The sequence below is a fragment of the Microtus oregoni genome, unplaced genomic scaffold, assembly GCF_018167655.1.
Source record: "Microtus oregoni isolate MIOR12 unplaced genomic scaffold, Mior012 000002F_ref0000024, whole genome shotgun sequence".
In the NCBI taxonomy this organism is placed as follows: Eukaryota; Metazoa; Chordata; class Mammalia; order Rodentia; family Cricetidae; genus Microtus; species Microtus oregoni.
Window position 1 is genome coordinate 32397709 of NW_024543061.1, and position 19401 is coordinate 32417109.

At 48.6% G+C, this 19401-nt stretch overlaps 1 protein-coding gene across 1 annotated transcript; it reads right to left on the reverse strand.

Annotated features, from left to right (window-relative positions):
- Nucleotides 1-10937: 10937 nt before the first annotated feature.
- On the reverse strand, nucleotides 10938-19395 carry Chchd4 (coiled-coil-helix-coiled-coil-helix domain containing 4). The gene is made up of 3 exons (XM_041638765.1): nucleotides 19186-19395; nucleotides 14593-14691; nucleotides 10938-11988 (listed from the first exon to the last, which is right to left on the reverse strand). The coding sequence occupies exons 1-3, from the start codon at nucleotides 19205-19207 to the stop codon at nucleotides 11690-11692; spliced, it is 420 nt and encodes a 139-aa protein (XP_041494699.1). The 5' UTR covers nucleotides 19208-19395; the 3' UTR covers nucleotides 10938-11689.
- Between the last annotated feature and the right edge of the window lie 6 nt (nucleotides 19396-19401).

A 19401-nucleotide genomic window follows, 5' to 3' on the forward strand; every position in this document is an offset into this window, starting at 1 on the left:
TAGGGTAAGGGAAATGAGAAAGTTCTTTGTGTGTATATGGGTAACTAGGCAACTTAATAGACAACCTAACCATGGTCTAGTGGTCAGGCAGAAAGTTCCTAACTGCAACATACAGAAAAGTCAGGTTGTTCAGAACACAGGAATAATGGAGCAATAACTCCTTGTAGAGTTGGTATTTGACAGATCAGAATATCAGGAGAAGTCAAGCACAACAGGGTGGGTGAAACTGATTTAGAGAGCAGTAAGTCTCCCACAGGTCTACCTTTTTATTTTTTTATTAATTTTTAGAATGCTGAAAGTCACGTGAGTGGGCTGTGCCTGTCTTAGGTCGGGGGGGGGGGGACTCCTTTAGTCCCGTCCTTACCCATCATAGAAAGACAGGCTCTATTCCTGTCTTAGGTGACATTTTTAACATAGGTATACAGCCTCCCGTTACCTGCCTCTGGCTATCCAGGCCAGCACACCAAGTTTAAAGACAATTATCTGGGTACCTCATGTGTGCATGAACATTATCATATTTTTCAATGTCGGCCATATCCAGTTTATGGTAATGGACCTGTACAGTTTTCATTTTAGTTGCCTCATTTATCTGTTGTTTTATAGATGCTATCAACTTTAAAAAAAAAGATCCTAGCGAAAGGAAAATTAATAAGCCAAGCAAGGATGCTAACAAGGGAAGAAAGTAGGGGGCGCATTACTAATGCCTTCATGGCATTCACAAGGAGGGCAAAATAAGCTTGTTGTAGGTCTTGGGTGTTTGCTGGTGGCCCAACTCCTCCTTCAGCTGCAGACATCAGAGGCAGCAAAATTTCCTGTAGTATGGTCCATTTCTTCATTTTTTTTATCTGAAATTTAAAAATATTTGTTCTCAGGGAGACACTTCATCCCTGGAATATGTTAGATCATTATTTTTATTATTTGGTATTTTATCAATTTGTCTAACTAGGCATTCAGGAAGCCATCAAGCAGATTTCATGTTTTGGGAATAAATACATACCAACCCTCATCTCCAGATAAGGAGTGGGTCTGGCCCATGCCAGGAATTATCTATAGAATCCTTTCATAGTACCGTGGCAAATTGTTTATGAGTTTCTGTGTGTCAAAAGCAGATGGTAGCTGATTGTCCATCAGCATCCAATTTTTAAAAATTGATGATAAAGAGGGTATGAGATAGGATATTTCTGGGTGACCCTCTCGTGAAGTACCAATCTCCCTTCTTATTTTATCAATGGTAAATCTGAGCGTGAAGTGTGCTCTTTCAACAATGCCTTGTCCCTGGGGCTTCTAAGGAATCTCCATAATATGGGAGATATTAAGTTGTTTACAAAACCTAGAAAAGGCAGCACTAGTATATCCAGTACCATTATTTGTCTTGATTTGCTGAGGACAGCCGAGCACTGAAAATGTTGTCAGTAGGTGACCAATGAATGACATGTTTTGTTGCTTCTCCAGATTGTAGAGTAGCAAAAATAAAGCCACTATAAGTATCTACTATAACATGTATATATTTGAGATTCCCAAATTCAGAGAAATGAGTCACATCCATTTTCCATAGTGCATTAGAGACAAACTCTTGAGAATTGACGCCCAGATGTGGTACTGGAAGATGTCGAACTATTTGTCCGGCTTGTTCTTTGGTGGTATGAGGCATGAGCATTAAGATGATGTAGTTGGTGACTATGATGAGCCATCGTGACCTTATCGATATCTTGACTTGTCTGCATAACAGGGAGTTGAGTATGAGTGGCCAAGTCAGCACATTGATGACCTTCAGCAAGGGGTCCAGGGAGACCTGAATGTGCACACAGGTGCCCTATAAAAAATGGAAAAATTCTTTTTCTGATTAAAATCTGTAATTTCTGAAAAAGCTTTCCAGCCTTAGAAGTATGTTTTATTTGTCCCACAGTTTCTAATAGTGGCACAGAGTGAGCAAGATAAGCACTATCCGTGTAAATGCTTATGGGCTGATTTGCAAAGGCTGAGAAGATACAGTATACTGCATATCTTTAATCACACACACACACACACACACACACACACACACACACCGCTGAAATGATGTGTCTATGAGTTCATTGAGACTCAATGCTGGGGAGGGCTAGAATTCTACACTAGTACATAATGCTTCCACTTTAAGTCACCACCAACAACTGTAGAAGTTTTACAAGGCACTTGACACAGGAAGAAGTAGTAGTTGACAGTATTTTCTGTAAAACCTGGCAATCTTTAATGCACATAAAAGCTTAGGCACTAAAAAGACTGGGCAATGGGTACACACCCCAGCCATGACTGGGAAACCGTGGGGCAGATGATGCAAGTGGTAGTAAAAATCTCTTCCAGTGTTTCTCGGGCATTTACTATGTGATTTTTTTGTTTCAAAGATAATAAAAACCAACAGACTGTTATTGCTATTTTAAAAAGCCCCAGTCATCTTCCACATCCTCGGGTTCCTTCTTGAACACAGGCCAAGACCAGTTGACATGCTTATTCTTACTGGGCTGAGACAAATTCTCAACTTAATTTCCATCTCTGTAATAGTTAGTGGTCGACAAATTTTTACTATGTTTACTGGACATTTGAACCCCATCTCTTGGAAACTGTATTCTCATGTCCGTAGCCCATCACTTGACTTCTAGGTATTCATTTTATTACTCTCTGTATATTCTAGACATTAATCCTGTCATCTTCAGCGAACAAAGCTCTGTAGTGTCCTGTTCCACAGCACTCCAAATGCGCCCTCCTACGTTGTCCAGCCTGTAATGACGCCCCCCTCCACCCAGTTCTAGTTTCTTCCCTCAAACTCCTTAAAACCAGAGACACTGGAGCCCAAGGCAAACCCCTAGCTTGAGCACCTAGGTGGAAGTACCGCCCCGCTGACAAGGGTGGCGCATGCGCAGTGAGAGTCACGGGTCTGGCTGGGTGGAGCCTCGAGTGCTGTCACACCGATGGCGCAGTGCTATTGCGTCATCTGGAGTCGCGGGTCAGTGCGTCATCAGACTGCGTCCCTGCCTGGCTTTGGTTCCTGAGCGTCGCTGTTGGATCCGGCCCGTTTTGTTTCGTCCCAGACTCTTCTCGTGGCTTTGCTCACTGGTGTGCTTCACCAAAGGCTGCCTAGGATCTGGAGAAGGAAACGGCCTAAAAATGAGTATGTGAAAAGTAACTTCCAAGCACCTCACATCATGGTAATAAGTATCAAACGGAAAGGGAAAGCTCGCAGGTATGTTTCTGCCATGGCAGAAGCAGCGCTCCCACAGGCTTCAGAAACAGACTCCCCGCGTTCGTCTTCCTTCAGGTTCAGAGGGCTTGGTTCCAGGCCTCCTTCGGTGTCCGTATTTACGCACGCACTGGCAAGTCTAGTCCTTGCTGCTTGTCACTAATCCCGAGGCTATCCGCAGATTCCTCGTCAGCTTTTTGGTTTTCTCACAGTACACAGGGCACCGTTACTAACGGCGCTGTGAGACTTCTCGGATGACGGTGGGAGTGTGCTAAAATGGAAAACTATGTCAGTCACTGTGTGAGTGCATGGAAGAGTTCCCCATCTCCGCAACTGTGCCCCGCAGCCGCTGTTTCTTCTGTCAGGCAGAATGGGAGGAGCTGTCCTGCCTGGATGCAGGGCGGGGTGCGAGGGCCATGGGATACCAGACCAACCTGAGTTCACCCTGGCTGGGCAGTCCACACCACTCTGCCTCTGTCTTTTGTATCCCATGAAGTGTACTTTGTCTCCTGTATCACATGATCCTGTTCATCCCAGGAAGCAGCCATAAGGGTCGGGAAGGTCCGGGAACATGAAGCCACTGTTTCGATGAGATTCTCATCAGTGCTTGTCCACATGCATGGCCTGGAGAGTGATGTGGCTTCCAGTCTGTCCCTAGTTGTGGTCAGCAGTGAGGAGTCACACGTGCCCTGAGCCCCTGTGGCCTGATGGACTCTAGCCATAGGGATGTGGCTTTGGGCCCATGACTGTTGAGCAAGGGCAGCTCACAATCTGTCAGACTCAGGAGTCCTGTCTCTGCTTGATCCCTCTCATTACACAGTAGCATCTGGGTGCCTCACTGTCTCTGGATGTCCATCCACAGTCCCTCTTTGTAAAGTCCCCACAGTCACACCTGGGTTCATGCTTCAGGTTTCTGTCCAAGGCCTCTAGCTCTCTTGTGACTGGGCCTGTGATGAAGCAGAACATCGTGGTGTCCGGTACGATGCGCAGAGTGCCTCATCTTAAGGTGGCCAGGAAGCAGAGAGCAGGAAGGAAAAAGGACCAGGATCAAAGCACAGCCGTATGAGTCACAGCCGGTTGACTTAATTCCAGCAAGTGGACTACCTTTAACAGTCCTGCCACTTAACAACCATTCGACAGATCACCCTTAACAGAGGTGTATCTAGGGCCCACAGGCATCCCAGGAACTATGCATGTAACACAGCACATCTGTACATGTCAAAATGTGATGCCCCTGGAAAACAGATCTTGCCAGACACAGGTGTGTGAGTTTCTAAAGTTCCTGGTATCTGTCAATCCTCACAGCCCAGGGCATCAGAAGATCCTGTGAGCAGGCAGCCAGAAAGGTCACGAGTTCAAGTACTGTCTGGGCTAGAGTGAGACACTGATTCAAAAAAGCAACCCTCGAGGACTGGGGACACAGCCCAGCGGTAGAGTTATGCCTCCCATAGGCCAGGCCCTGGCATCAATTGCCAGTCACACACACCACCCCGCCCCTCTCCCCCAACACAAGTGTAGGGGAGTGTGAGTGTAACAGATACATAGACTGCTTTGGGAGGAGGAGCAGAAGCTAGACAAAGACCCTCTGAGGACTCAGACACAAGCTATGGTGGCTTACATAGCCACTGAGAGGCAATGCTAGGGCCACTCATACCATTCCCCTGTGGGCTTCAGTTCTATGCCTCAGCCTGAGTGGTCTCCCCTCCATTTTCTGGGGGAGAAGTGTGTTCACAAGTTCATCTGCAGTCTGTGCTCATCATGAATTCAGCCCCTGCTCAGCACGAGGCCCTGGAAGGTAAACATGAACCCTGGAGATCCAGCTCATCAGGGAACGCCACCTGCATGAAGCCCTTCGCATCCCCCAGCCCCCTCCAGCCTCACCTGGCAGTGTTGTAATACATCCATGACGTCTACACCTTGTGTGATAACACCCTGGACCAAAGCAGAAAGAGGCTCAGAAAAGGGAACAGAAAGGGGACTAAAGAAAGGAATGTCAAAGCAGATCACCTGAGTGTTAAGTCACCAGTGTGAGATGTTATTCTCCAGTGGGCACCCTCTCTCCAGAACCTACATTCCTCTGGACTTTTCCCACGAACCTGAGAGCAAATAGCACCACAGCCTCACTGAGGCCATGCTCGATTGTTATTGCAACTTTCTTCTTTTGGAACCTAAGTAGATAATTCTATAACTAGAGCTGTTGGTGTGACCATCACATCAAGGACAGGAATCTTCTTGTGACCCCTGAGCAATGACAGGTGCACAGGGTGGGAAAAGAGGACCCCACTTAGGTCTGGAGGAAGCAGGCTGCGGGATACAAAGACAGAGATGGAGGCAGAGTGAGTGCCCCGAAGAGGCTCCAGGACTGGAGGGGGCTGGGAGACTCCACACCAGAATGAGTCCCTGCATCTCCTCTTCCTGCCACATGCTGCTGCTCTGCCCCCAGAGCAGATTCCCGGGCACAGCTGGACTTCCACCAGGAAAACCTTTTTCTCTGCACCAGCCAACCAAACCCCTCCAGGCTCTGACCTTGCAGGGTCTTCAGTCAATGCCTGCTTGTTCACAACACCCGCCTACTGCCTCAGCTGACTTACATCCTCGGGGCCGCCTGTTGGCATGCATGTGCCCTGAATTTTGGAGATAGCTTCAGGGGCTATGTTTAAGATCTAGCAGGGGCCGGACGGTGGTGGTGCATGCCTTTAATCCCAGCACTTGGGAGGCAGAGGCAGGCAGATCTCTGTGAGTTCGAGGCCAGCCTGGTCTAGAAGAGCTAGTTCCAGGACAGGAACCAAAAGCTACGGAGAAATCCTGTCTTGAAAATACAAAAAAAAAAGATCTAGCAGGGTCTTAGCATCTTGTCTATGATTCTCCCTGTAAGCAGAGCTGGCAGCAGTCTCCCACAGCCATGCTAAGCTAGAACAGCCACCATAAGTGGGGCATCAGCCCCAAACACCTGTCACCTGGTCACTCTGAGATGCTGCAGCTGTTGAGATCCGTGGAAGCTGGGCTTCCAGTGTGGTCAGGTTGGTGGATCAAAATAGATTATCAAAAGGGATCCAAATAGATTTAAAAAAAAACAGAAGAATGAAGCTAGATGGGGGAAGGGGGCAGCATTGGGAGAAGGAACAACACTTCAGTACACAGATGAGGCTTTCCTAAGCTTTGTGTTACATTGGTTTCCAGGACATATACATGCATGTATGCATGTGCACACACATTCACTCTGTCTTTATGGACAGGACGGCAGGGGCTGCCATGCAGAGGTATCCTGCAGGGCTGCAGCCGTGGGCTTACATTCTCATTCTTGTGAACTTAGCCTTGATACACACGGGCTAGCCTGGCCTGTAATTATCTGGGAGTGACAGTCATCTCATCTTTTACTGAAGACCACCTCCCCAGCACGAAACCTGAAGGACAGACAAGCAGGGCAAGGCATGGCAGGGCACAGCAGGGAAAGGTGGTCTGATCTTCTACCAGGAGGGGCCCAGCCTTCTTGGCCCCAGGAAACTCTGGGCATTCTTCTAGCTCAGTGTCCCCTAGGGTGGGGTCATATTTCTCCATGACTAACCGGACTTAGCTTCACAGAGCTGCCTCAGTGCCCACACTTGCCCAAAACCTCAGAGTTGTGCACATGAGCGCACAGTAGCCTACACTTCTAGCCTGGCTACACTGCTCTGGTGGTCTCAGTCCTTGCCAGGCTGAACTCACCCCATGGCTCATCATCCTCAAGGCTGGAGGGCTGCCCCTCACCACTTAGAAGCAGACAAACATGAGAGACTCCCCTAGTGACTTTGAGACCCACAGATCTTACTCCTCACCATGATAGCTGCTGAGCTGATTCCTTGGATCTTGACCTTTGTCTCTCTTGACTACTTCTCTGGCCCCAGCTCTGGTGTCTACCCTCTGTTCACATATACTCCAAAGTCTACATGAAGTTGTCTATTTGAGATGACAAACACGTTAAATCACACACCCCATGCAGGCGCACAATTGTCAATTGAAAAGCACAGCGCAGATGAGGTCAATGCACAGATACTTCTCAGTGCCTCACCTCCTGGCTTTGGGTGTCTTTCCCTTCCCCTCCCTTTGATTGGAGACACTTGTTCCTGGAGACCTGACCTATCATCACACTGTCAGGCTGCTCACTGGACATGGACACTGGCTGGATGATAGAGCCGCAGAGGATGAGCTGCACCCTTGGTGGTCAGAGTCCACAGTGCCTCCTTGAGAAGTGAGCTGTTTTCTGGAGGTGTGTCCTGAGAGCCCACATGGCTTTCTGGCTCAGTGTGCAGGTACTCATGGAGTGGATGCAGAGGGCAGCAGCAGCATCATGCTGGCAGGCTGCCCTGAAATAAGAGATGCTCCTCTTCAGCAGGGAGCACTGGGGAGCAGCAGACATGATGGCCCTCTTGCCTTCCTCCACCCTTAAATGTCCACCACTGGAAAGCTGGCATTTATAGGGAAAGGCGTGAAGGGCAGACTTGCTAGCTCTCAGGTTCAGGAGGAGCGGGAAGGTAGGAAGATCTGCAAGGGTCACACAAGGTGTCGCACCTGCTGTCCTCTCAGGGGTTCTGGTGTTGTAGTATCAGATATGTAGTCATTGTTTTATTGAAGATTTATGCTTTTAAAGATTCCAGGACCTCATAAGGGTCACATCCCAAATCTGCCATGATGACTGTGATAATGGAGTCTGGGAGACTCCGGCAAGGAAAACTCAAGAGAAGGCACCTCCCCTGGAGTGAGCCATGGATGCTGCACGATGCAGTCTATAGTGGCTGCTGGGGTCCAGGGTGAGTAACTGACCAATCACATTTAACACATTTGCAGAAAGATGGGGTAAAGTGTGTCTCACATAGGATCTTCTGCTTTATCCTGGGATTGGTAGGTGCTTGAAAAGGGAGGCACCCTGTGGTCATAAAGTAGGACTCCCAGGCTCCACATATTATCTGTGGGCCCATCATATCTTTCCCCTACAGGAGCTCTGGGGCACAGAATGGGAGGCTGAAGAAGAACGACTGCAGCTTTCTGCCCAGGACTCACCTGAGCCCAACCCAGAGTCACTGAGTTTGATGTTGCCTTTCCCATCCACAGGGTATTTTCTGGCCTCTGGTCTCCATGCACCACACTTTGAATGACAGTGATACACAGTGCTCCCAATATGCTGGGAAAGTTGTCGCACCCCTCCCCCACCACAGATGTCCATCCTCCTGGACCCTGTCCAGCAGCTCTCTCCTGCTTCTGTGCCCTATTACAAGGTAGGTGTTGACAGTGGTGTTGATTATCTGATAAAGCTGGATGACTGAGGGATTTCATGATGTCTATTTCTGATGTGACAATGAAAGAGTTCCTCTGCAGGACTTTCAGCGCCACCAGGGTCTGGGTAAGGAGGTGGCAGAAAATCTCCACAAGTGTGTGGTAGTATATGCACACACACAAACACAAAAAAAAAAAGCCCAAAACTCCAATAAGTACCTCTATTAGCCTTATACCCCTAACCAACAAGCCAAGAAATAAGTTCACTATGTCAGTGCCCAGCAGAAGACCAATGTCAAATCCAACAAATCACCAACTTCCAAGTCCACAATGCAACAGCTATGCAAACTGCACAACCCAGCTGCAGCCAGTCCATGCTTCTTATGGACAGAGACCTTGCATTGCTCACAATGGCTCCCTGTGATGTCAGAGCAAGGTGCTACTGATGTACAGACTTGCCTGGCATTACTCATTGGTGGGTTCAAGAAACCTGAATTCCCATATAGAGTTGTGACACATAGCGTTTGTCAGAGCAACTAGGCAGGAGTGGTGCACACACCTGAAAGCAGAAAAGAATGATGGGTATTACACAGTACTGGAGACTCTCAACAAATAATTACTATTTATATCTGTAATTATGTGTCTGTGCATGTTCACATACCTGTGGAGGTCTGAAGAGGGTGTTTGATTCCCTAGAACTGAAATTAGCAAGTGATTGTTTTGTTTTTGTTCTTTTTCTATATAGACGTAGCTGTCATGGAACTCGTTTTGTAACCAAACTGGCCTCCAACTCAGAGATCCACCTGCTTTTCCCTCTGGGGTGCTGGGATTATAGGTGTGCGGCGCCACCACCTGGCTGACAAGTGATTGTAAGCCATCTGGCATTGGTGCTAGGAATGGATTCTGTAACAAAGTAGGCTAAACAAGCCTTGAGCAAGCCAGTAAGGAGCACTCTTCATGGTCTCTGTATCAACTCCTGCCTGAATTCCCATCTTGGAGTCCTTTGATGATGAACTGTGATGTTGAAGCCTAAGCCCAATAACCCTTTCCTCTCCAAGTTGCTTTGGTCATGGTGTTTCATCACAGCACAGCAACCCTAAGACAGGTGTTTCACCTGCATGTTTGTCTATATACACATGAATGTAGTACTCACAGGTCAAGTGTTGGATCCCTGGGACTGGAGCTACGGAGGGTTGTGAGCCACCATGTAGGCTGAGAACTGAACCTTTGTCATCTAGAAGAGCACCAAGTGCTCTTAACCACCAAATCATCTCTCCAGCCCCCATGAAATTTTTAACTGTATATAACGCATTTTGGTCATAGTCACCCCATTCCTGCCTCTTATAACCCTCTCCTCCCCCAATTCTCCCCTTCTCAAATGTCATTTTTCCTCTTCCTTCTCATTTTTTTTTTGAGCCAATGTCCTTAATGCTGTCTGTGCCTTTCATCTTATTCTTTCTTGCTCTAAGGTAAGGTCCCTGAGAGCCAGGGAAGAACTGAAACCTCAATCACTGGAGTCCTGCTAACAGTGGCTCTAGTTTGTGAGGAGCTGGCCAAGGCTGGGATGACTCCAGTGAGGGAGGACCTAGGAAAGCCATGCCTTGCCCCACAGCAGCAGACCCTGCAAGGAAAGAAATCCTTACTGCTTCAAGGTTACCCTTACATATCGGTAATGAATGCGCTCAAAATATCTGCGGGTTCCCGATAGCGTGGCCTAAGAACTAAGCCGCTACCTCAAGGGATCTGCACGAGCTATCCTCAAGGGAACAATCTGCCTTGTTTGCAGAACAAATGTTCAAAAGAACAAGGAACTTGCTCTGCACTCAACACTGAACATGTTAAAAGATTCCACCTGGGGGGCTGGAGAGATGGCTCAGCGGTTAAGAGCATTGCCTGCTCTTCCAAAGGTTGAGTTCAATTCCCAGCAACCACATGGTGGCTCACAACCACCTGTAATGAGGTCTGGTGCCCTCTTCTGGCCTGCAGGCATACACATAGAAAGAATATTGTATACATAATAAAATAAAAAAAGATTTCACCTGGCTTGGCTTTATCTGAGACATGGTATTATTATGTAGCCTTGGCTGTCCCAAAACTCCCTGTAAGTGTCAGGCTGACCTTGTATTCTCAAAGAACCGCCTACCACTAACTCCCCTGAAATTAAGCAATGTGCCACCATTAGACTGGTTTTACTAGTATCTCTGAAGAGTACTTTCAATGAAATTCATTTTTCCTAATTTATTATTTTTTTTACAGAAAAATATTTGTAGCTCAGCATGTCATTCGGTAAGCTAAGGCAGGAAGATCAAGGCCATCTTCGTCAACTTAGACTTTGTCTCAAAATTACAAAAGACTGGGACTGGGATGTGCCTTCCTGGCAAGCCTCCCGCCCAAAAAATCTTCACACATGTTCACTCTCCACCATCACAAGAGAGCTAGCAACTTTCTAACTAGGAAAAAGCCATATTCTAAATCAGACAAATTTTTTTCTTTTTAATTGAGTACTTCATTCAGAAGTTTCTTCTGCTGGCTTCTGCTCTGGAAGCAGCTAGGTCCCCACATCAATATTACAACTGACTTGACCAAGTGAACATAGGCCCCAAACCAGGGTTTTTGGAACAGCAAAACAATAAAGCAAAAGCAAAGCCTCTCCCTTTCACTCAGGAAGGACTGGGAGTCACTGGGTCCAATCCCACCCTGCAACTGTAGACACCTTGGAGTCTGGACTGCACAGAAACTTGGGAGCTAAGAATAAGGTAGCAGTCCCATGTACTCTAACTCAAGCATCTGACCACCAGCCTCTTCCAATAGGAATGGATCTACTCTTGAAGGAGTTTTGGCATCTACTTAATTTCCCAAAGAGGTGTAAAATATACCAAAAGGAATATAACGGGTCAGAATAAGTCAGCTTTCTCGCGACGAACTTTCCTGAGTAACAACTTTTGGTTGTTGAGAAGCCACAGCACAGTATTTCAAAGTGACAAAATCCGGGGCAATCACAGAGTACATCCAGCAGTGGCTTAATGTTCAAGGACAGGTTTACACAGGACATAGGTGTACACACCTCTTCTCTTCAGTGTATATGGCAAGTAGCCAAGACTCCTGATCATTAAAATAAGTTATTTTGTACATTACAGTGCACAGAGGAAAGGAACTTTCACAGAGGTGACCAAAAGGCATTGTACAGAAAGTCTCATGGTGAGTGGCAGCCAGGGCCTGCGGCCTTCAGGAGCTTGACCCCTGCTCTTTGGCTGCAGAGGCCTTAGGAGCAGCTGTTTCCTCCACTTGCTCAACTGGCTTTGCCTCCTCTTCCTCCTCCTCGTCTTGGGGATAGAGGTCCGGGTATTTCTGCATGCACTCCTGCATGGCCCGAAACTGGTCTATACAGTCTGATCCCTTGATTTCCTCTTTGCTGTGGTGGAAGCAGGAAAAGGCAGACTTGAACTGTTCCCCACAGGGGCCGCTGGCCATTCCCCCAAGGCACGGGCAATTCCAGTTAATATCTCCATTGGGCAGTATCAGTCCTGGAAGAGGAAGACGAACAAGGTGAGAGATGTCCTCTGTGATCTTGAACAAGCAAAGCATGTTTGTCTGGTCCTTATTCTGTGGAAGGCTTCCCCCCATGACCTGGTCTACCGTCTAAGCCACCTCCCAGAACTAGAATCAGAACTCTGGGACTTAAATACCAGGAATCTCCTAAGCCAAACAAGTACTGATCCTCCAGGCCCTGCTCCCCACGCAGTCCCTGACCATGCCTCTGCTCAGCACAGCCCACAGAGTGGTGTAAACATATGTCTGCGAAAAGTTCTTAAACTCTGTTGTACAGTACAAAACAAGTGCTGTTAAACTAGTGGGGCTCTATTCTTCCTACACAAATCAAACATTAGGGTGGGGTATAGCAGAGGTAGAGCAGGGCTTGCCACGTACAGCCTGTAAAAAAAATATATATATATATTTGGTGTTTTTTTTTAAGACAGTGTTTTCTCTGTGTAGCTTTGGAACCTGCCCTGGAACTCACTCTGTAGACCAGGCTGGCCTCGAACTCAGAGGTCTGCCTGCCTCTGCCTCCTGGGTGGTGAGATTAAAGGCGTGCACCACCACTATCCTACTAAATCAAACTTCTAAGTTAAGTGATGTACTATGAATAAGCTGGGAAGTCAAGCTGTAGGTGGGCTTTTAGTAAAAGCTACATTGGCTTCTTCGTTTTGATTTTGGCTTTTTCTATAAATTTTATTCACATTTAAATAGAATTTTCTAGTTTTCCAAGATGGTTCAAGATGACATTTCTACTTTCAGCTTTGTGATGGTTATAGAAAGAGTTCTCCTGTGAGCCTACTGAAGCGGAGAATGCTGACAATCGAGCACATGCCGCTAGTACTGAGGATCCTTGGCACTGACTAGAAAAAAAAAAGGCCTATATAAACTGAAAAGTCACGTGACCCTTCACTCCAGTGGCATGCCCAGGGGCAGCTGCAGAGCTAGTGTCCAAAGTCCTGGGTTGAATCCCGCCTCAACACCAGCTCTGAGAGCCTATCAGCAAATCTGCTTCACCTTTTGGGGACAGCAGGAAATGTCGCTGGTGCTCCTCAGCAGGCGGCTCATCAGCAACAATACGGTTACAGAGTAAGTTCCTGTACATGAAGCTGCATGGCAACCTAAGTAGTCCTTCTGACACTGTCTGCAGGTTTCTGGGCTTCAGAGCCAGGTCAGGAAGGTAGCAGGGCCCATCAGATCCCCAGAGACCCAACTTCCACTCCTCTACTTCCAACCTCTGAGGGATTCTCAATACTGAACATACCGCTGGCACTGCAGGTTCCAACACACTAACCCACAGAACAGCTTTCAAAGAACTAAGACTGACATTTAAAAACTATAGCCCAGACGCTATCTGTGGTGGCACATACCTGTGACCCCAGCCTGAACTACTGTTTGGGATAGGGCCCTAGCTGTACTGGAATCTACTCTGTAGAGCAGACTGGCTGGCCTTGAAATCTCAAGTGCTCTTGTAGAGGACCTAGGTTCCATTTCCAGCAGACAACCAACCACCTGTAACTCCAGTCCCAGGGGATCTAACACCTTTTTCTGGCATTGGCAGGCACTGGATACATGTGCGAGCAAATCACCCATACACATAAAATTAAAAAACAAAAACAAAACAAAAAAACCACAACTCAGGTCTTGCAAAATGAATTGGGACATAGAACACACATCTACAAGATGGCAGCTTTAGCAATTATAGCATTCAAACACAAGCAGACATTGTCTGCTCACACCTCCAGAGTTCTGCAACGCGACATGTGCAGCTAATATGGACTCAAGGTAAACAAAGGACCAGAACTGACATGAGTTCGTACTTCCTCATTAAGAAAGATGACTTCAGCTGTCGCTATCAGAGCACTAAAACTGCGACACCTGACTTGCAAATATCCCCAACACAGTGCTAGGTACTCACCCTTACTTGGCAGTAGGCTAACAGGTGATGATCCCGCCCACAACAAGCATCAGCTTTAGATCAGGTCTGAAAGTCCTAACCACAAGCCCGTCCTCCACAACTGCCTGCTTTAATCTCAATCTCACGCACCAACAATTCTCACCTGAAGTACTTGTTCTAGTGCTGAAGTGAGTCGTGTTGACACTTTACGGACAGGGAATGCTGCATTCACCTACCCCACAGACCGGAGTACCTACGAGTCTAGCCCAAAGCATGACATCCTGTGTCCAAGGGGCTACCGTTACATTCAGAGATGAGCCCAGGAGTGTTACAGTTCTGAGCAGCTTTGCTGAGCCCTCCTGATTTAACAGGGGAGAAGGACCAGCTGCCTGGCTGCTGCTCTCCTGCCTGCACGTTAGCTGGTACACATGGCAGGGCTTACCCCAGTAAGCAGACAGAGCAGAGATCCCTGTCAGCCATAACTTCAGTCACTCTCAATCTCATCAGTACAAACACGTACAACGGAGACAGAATGTTTTAGTAAGAAGAAACTGCTGCCTGGGCACAGTCCCAACCCCTGGAAGGGAGACACAGCAACCACAGAGTTGGACATTTGTCCATGGCCAAGGGAGACAAAGTGGGAAAGTGGTGCTCAACACAAGCCTCCCCGAGTGTCTGAGGGTCCCTCATCTCTCACCGTGCTCCTCATAGGGATCATTGGGGTCATCAGCCACCAGCTCCGCACTGCTAGGAGTTTCATGGTCTTCTTTGGTCACAAATATTATCCGATCCTTCCCTAGGATTTAGAGCAGAAGAAGATGGATTCATTGAAGAAAAGTGAAACACAGAACAGCCAGTCTGAAGACGGTCCCCTGAACCTGTCCTCATCGCTGACTGGACAGTCCAGTAGTCATGAGGGCCAGCTGGCATGAATTCCACTCAGGTGGTAGGAAAGGTAGAAGGCTTAACATCCAGCTCTCTAAACTGAGGGGGAAGAGGAGTGCATTCCCATCCTCCCCTTGTGAAGAGCCTACGAACAACTCACAACCAGGTAGAACTGGAGCACTATGACCTGGGGCCCCCAGTCCACAGCTGTGAGTCTCCAGAGCCAGCCTCTGAAAGACAGAGCGTATCCAGGGCCAGCCACTGTGAGAAGGAAGGAGACTGGGTAGGGCAGATTTCGAACAGCCTCATAGTGAGATCTTCCCTCTTCTGCAGTGCCCCACCCCCCCAGAGCGCAGAGTTCAACCTTCTCAGAACACCCCCACCCCCTTGCTCACCTTTACTTAGGCCTGGCTAAGGTCCTGAGGCCACAGGGAAAAACATAAGGAGGCAGGTATGTTTGACATTAGAGTTTCTCCCAATGGTGTGGGGACAGACATGCCTATTTGACAGAAACCTTATAGTGACCCTGTAAGGAATCCTGATGATCCCAGCTACTCAGAAGGCTGATGCAGGAGAGTGAGTTCAAGATATTCTGGGCTACATAGAGACCCTGTTTCAAAAAGTAAAATCAAGTAAATTTTTGAAAAGGAAGAGAGCAAAGGGCTAGAAGAGCTTTCCTGCACACCCTGTGGCTTACCCTGACAGACTCTGGCCAGTTATCTGCCTCCCATCACAGCAGCCACCGTCAGGCATTTCCATTGTGGTGGGACCGGTCCTCAGCACCCACACTGCACAGGGGATTATCTGTTTCCATGGTGGCCCCTTGAGGGCAGACTTTGGACTGGTTCAATTCTGGATCCTGTGTGGCAGCCAGCCCTCTACTCACCACTCCTACGGGAACAGCAGTGCCCTCTGCTCACAATGGTGACTTACATAGGCTGGAACCTATGTAAGCCACTCACTCCCAAACCTTTCCAGCACCCACACTGTTCTCCCGGACACACATTACTGACCTTTGACCTGACCACTGAGCATAACAATAAGGGCAATAGAGACCCACCCTGTCCCAGCCCCAAACTGAGGAGGAAGAAGGAAAGGTCAACGGCCAAAATTCCTAACCCTCCGAGGAAAAGTGCTTGGACAACCCTGAGCCTTCTAGACAGCTCACCCTGACCCAGGGTCCTCACCCAGAGGGTACACTGAGTAAACCTGCCCTTCCTGAGTAGCCCTGAGGGAGGTAGCTACTGTGAAAGCTGAGGTCAGGCTGCAGACAGGTGGCTCTCTTAAAGTTGCCAGCACTGTGTCCACTTCTCCCACTATTTTGGAAAGTTCTGGTTCAGGCACATGAAGGAAGAGTAAGGCAAAGAGTGGAGCCCACACTTGGGCTGGAATACCCAAGGAAGAGGCCCGGAGAAGGCTCACGAGGACAAACGTCAGAGAGGCTACCTCAGTGAAAAGGACAGTTTAGGAACAGGTCTCACACACTGGCAGACACAAAGATGGGCAGGTCTCCACACACAGGGCTAGCCCCACTACCCACCTGGGCTCTATGCCAGAGGCAGTCTTAGCCTCGGCACCCAACAACTAACACAGCCAGACTGTTCTTCCCACTGCTGGAGAAAGCATCTGAGCAAGGCCACTGGGCCATGCTAGAGTGACTAATGGATGACCCTGGAGACTGGCCAGTTTCCAGAACCCCCAAAAGCAATTTGCATAACTGCTGAGTTCTAAGCAAAAGCAGCTGACAGTTGTGACCTCAGCTGAGTGCACTCAAACTCTCTGCCACATCCACATGGCCTTAGGCTCCCAGACAAACACCCAGTCAGGTTGGGATGAAGCAGCTTAGGACTCCTTTTACATCTGAGTTGTTAGCTCTCACATCAAAGCAAAGGTAGGTATCCTTTATTCTCCTTTCTTGAAATAGAAAGCAAGTAAAACACATGCAAAAAAATAAAAGGGAAAAGCATTGTCCATAAACCTTCAACACTTTCTGCTTGGTATCAGGACTTGGGGATGGGATGTCAGCTCTGACTATGGTACATGCATCAAGTGAAGAAGACTGATTGGGGGTAGGGTTGTCTACAGAAAGAAAAATAAATAACTCAAGTGTTGGGCTTCCATCGGGGCTAGGATAAAGAATTTAAAAGGGACTGGGGCCAACGCCCAAGTGGTAGGATGCTTGCTGAGTATGGCACAAAAGGCCAGATTGATCCCTATCCTAAATAAAGGTGGCAGAGCAGACCACACCTGCAATCCCAAAGGTAGAGGCGTGAGCGGGGCTGGATGGAGCTCAAGGCCCAGTGAAGCTGGAAGGCAAAAGGTAGCCAGTGTGCTCTCACAGGGTCAGAGGTTTTGAGAAAACAGCACCTGAAAGGGTTTTCAAAGCCTGGCAACACCTGCAGAGCCTTTAGTACACTGACTCAGCATTTTCCCTATTACTGAGCACTTCAGTCTGGAGACTGATATGTGTATGGACCTTCGAGATACATGTGTCCAGGCTATCATTTGCTTAGAGAGAGGACAGGCATGTAGCTAGGGTCCTTCGATTAAATCCTGAGCACCCACTGTGTCCCAGGCCTTCTGCCATGTCTCGGGTTGGTGGGAGAAGACAGAAATCTCAGAGTTTATGAGACACAAAGCATCAGGAAAGACCTGGTGACTTTTGGGCTGGTCCCTAAAGGACAAGAACTGGCAATGTGAGGAGCTGGAGGGAGAAAGTACCCGACAAAGGCATAGCCAGAGGAGCTGAGGAGCAAGAGAGCAACCATGAGGCCACAAGAACACAGTATGGTCACCTTAAGCCTTACACAGTCTGTAACTGGCTGGCCTTGTACTCACAGACGTCGTAGGTAGGGAGGAGCACACACCTTTAATCCCAGTATTTAGGAGGATCTTTGAGTTTGTAGAACTAGTCAGACTGTTTCAAAACAAACAAACTAACTAAATTCGGGCAGTGGTGGCGCACGCCTTTAATCCCAGCACTCGGGGGCAGAAGCAGGCAAATCTCTGTGCTCGAGGCCAACCTGGTCTACAAGAGCTAGTATCAGGACAGCCTCCAAAGCTACAGAGAAACCCTGACTCAAAACAAACAAACAAACAAAAAACAAAAAAACAAAACAAAAAACCTAACTAAAAACAAATACCACATGATGGTTATCTTTTGAACCAGGAAGATGGGCTCAATACAGCAGTAGCAGCAAATGGACCCAACCTCCTTCCTGGAGAAGCTAAGGCCTGTAAACCCTTCAAGAGGTAGGTAGCAGTGTTTACCTGCTTAGCATCCTTTCCCCAAAGACTCACCATCAACCTGCCAACTGGTTGTTTTAGAGGAAACAAAAATCTTGACAAGACTCTCCTGCCTAACAGTGCTGGGAGATGGGGGCTTTTGGATAAGGGACACCAAGGGCTAACCAACAGACATAGTCCTCAGGAGAGATGTCAGTCAATTATGATGCCCGGAAGGGGTGTTCTAAGGTAGGAGGGAAAGGCTGTACAGTGTGGACTGATACTTCTAACTGAATGCATGGCCTTGGGTGGCTTAGTTCCCCCTTTACCCTCAGATTCCCTAATCTTACAGTGAAGAAGCCGACCTACTCATCTTAAAATTCTGGGTGACCCAAGTCTCTCTGTAGCTCTGTATTCCCAGAAGTTCTCCGGCTCATTCCTGCCCTGTGCACGTGCTGGGTGAATACCGGCGTGAACGATGGCCGACCTCTCGATTTACAAGACTGGAAACTAGGGCCTGGAGGGGTTGGCTGGCAGCTCAGACACAAGGAGCCAGTTAGTGCCAGGAAGCCATGGCACAGACTAGTCCGGAGTCTTCTGGGCTGCTGCCTACAGGTAGCAACAGGGAGGGAAGTCAGTGGTCCTCAATGTGGCTAGAGGCGGAAGAAAGGAAGGCTCCCGACTGGCACTGCAGTTCCAGGACCTGTGGGCTCTAGGGCCGAGTAACCCTCTCGGTTTACCGTTTGATTAAAAACGTGGACAGTAACAGAACCTTAGAAAGCTCGCTACATGTAAAGAGTGCCTGGTATACAGGAGCAGCTCAATAAATGCTCCTGCCAGTGGCATTTTCCGGGATAGTTAAAAAAAAGCCTGTGCGGGATACAAACACGTGGGGAGTTCTAAGGACCGTGGTTATTAATTCCTTAGGGTCCCCGATTGCCAGCCAGATAGATACAACGTGCTCCGCACTCGCAGGGCCCACGTGAGGCCTCCGAGGCCCGGGTTTGAGTTTCACGGTGACCTTGGACCAGCCTCGTTCCTCAGGGAGCCTCTACTTTCTCATCTGGAAACCGCCGCGTGAGGCCCACGAAGAACCCACGGCCGCCCTGTGGAAACCACCCAACCGCGTGTCTTTCGCAGGCCCGCGCCGGACCGGTCTCCATGGCAGCGCCCGACTTACCTTCTTGCCGGCAGTAGGACATGGTTGTTCCCGACGCTCGCAGCTCTCCGAGGCAGCCGGCGCGACAGTAGTGGATACACCTTCAGGCGGTGACCTCCCTTCTCCTCTCCTCACGCCTGGCGGGCGGCACTGAGGCCCGCGCGGACCCGCCCCCTCCAGGCCTGCCCGCCGCGCGCCTGCCTCCGAGCCTCCGAAGCACTAGCGCCGCTACTCAGC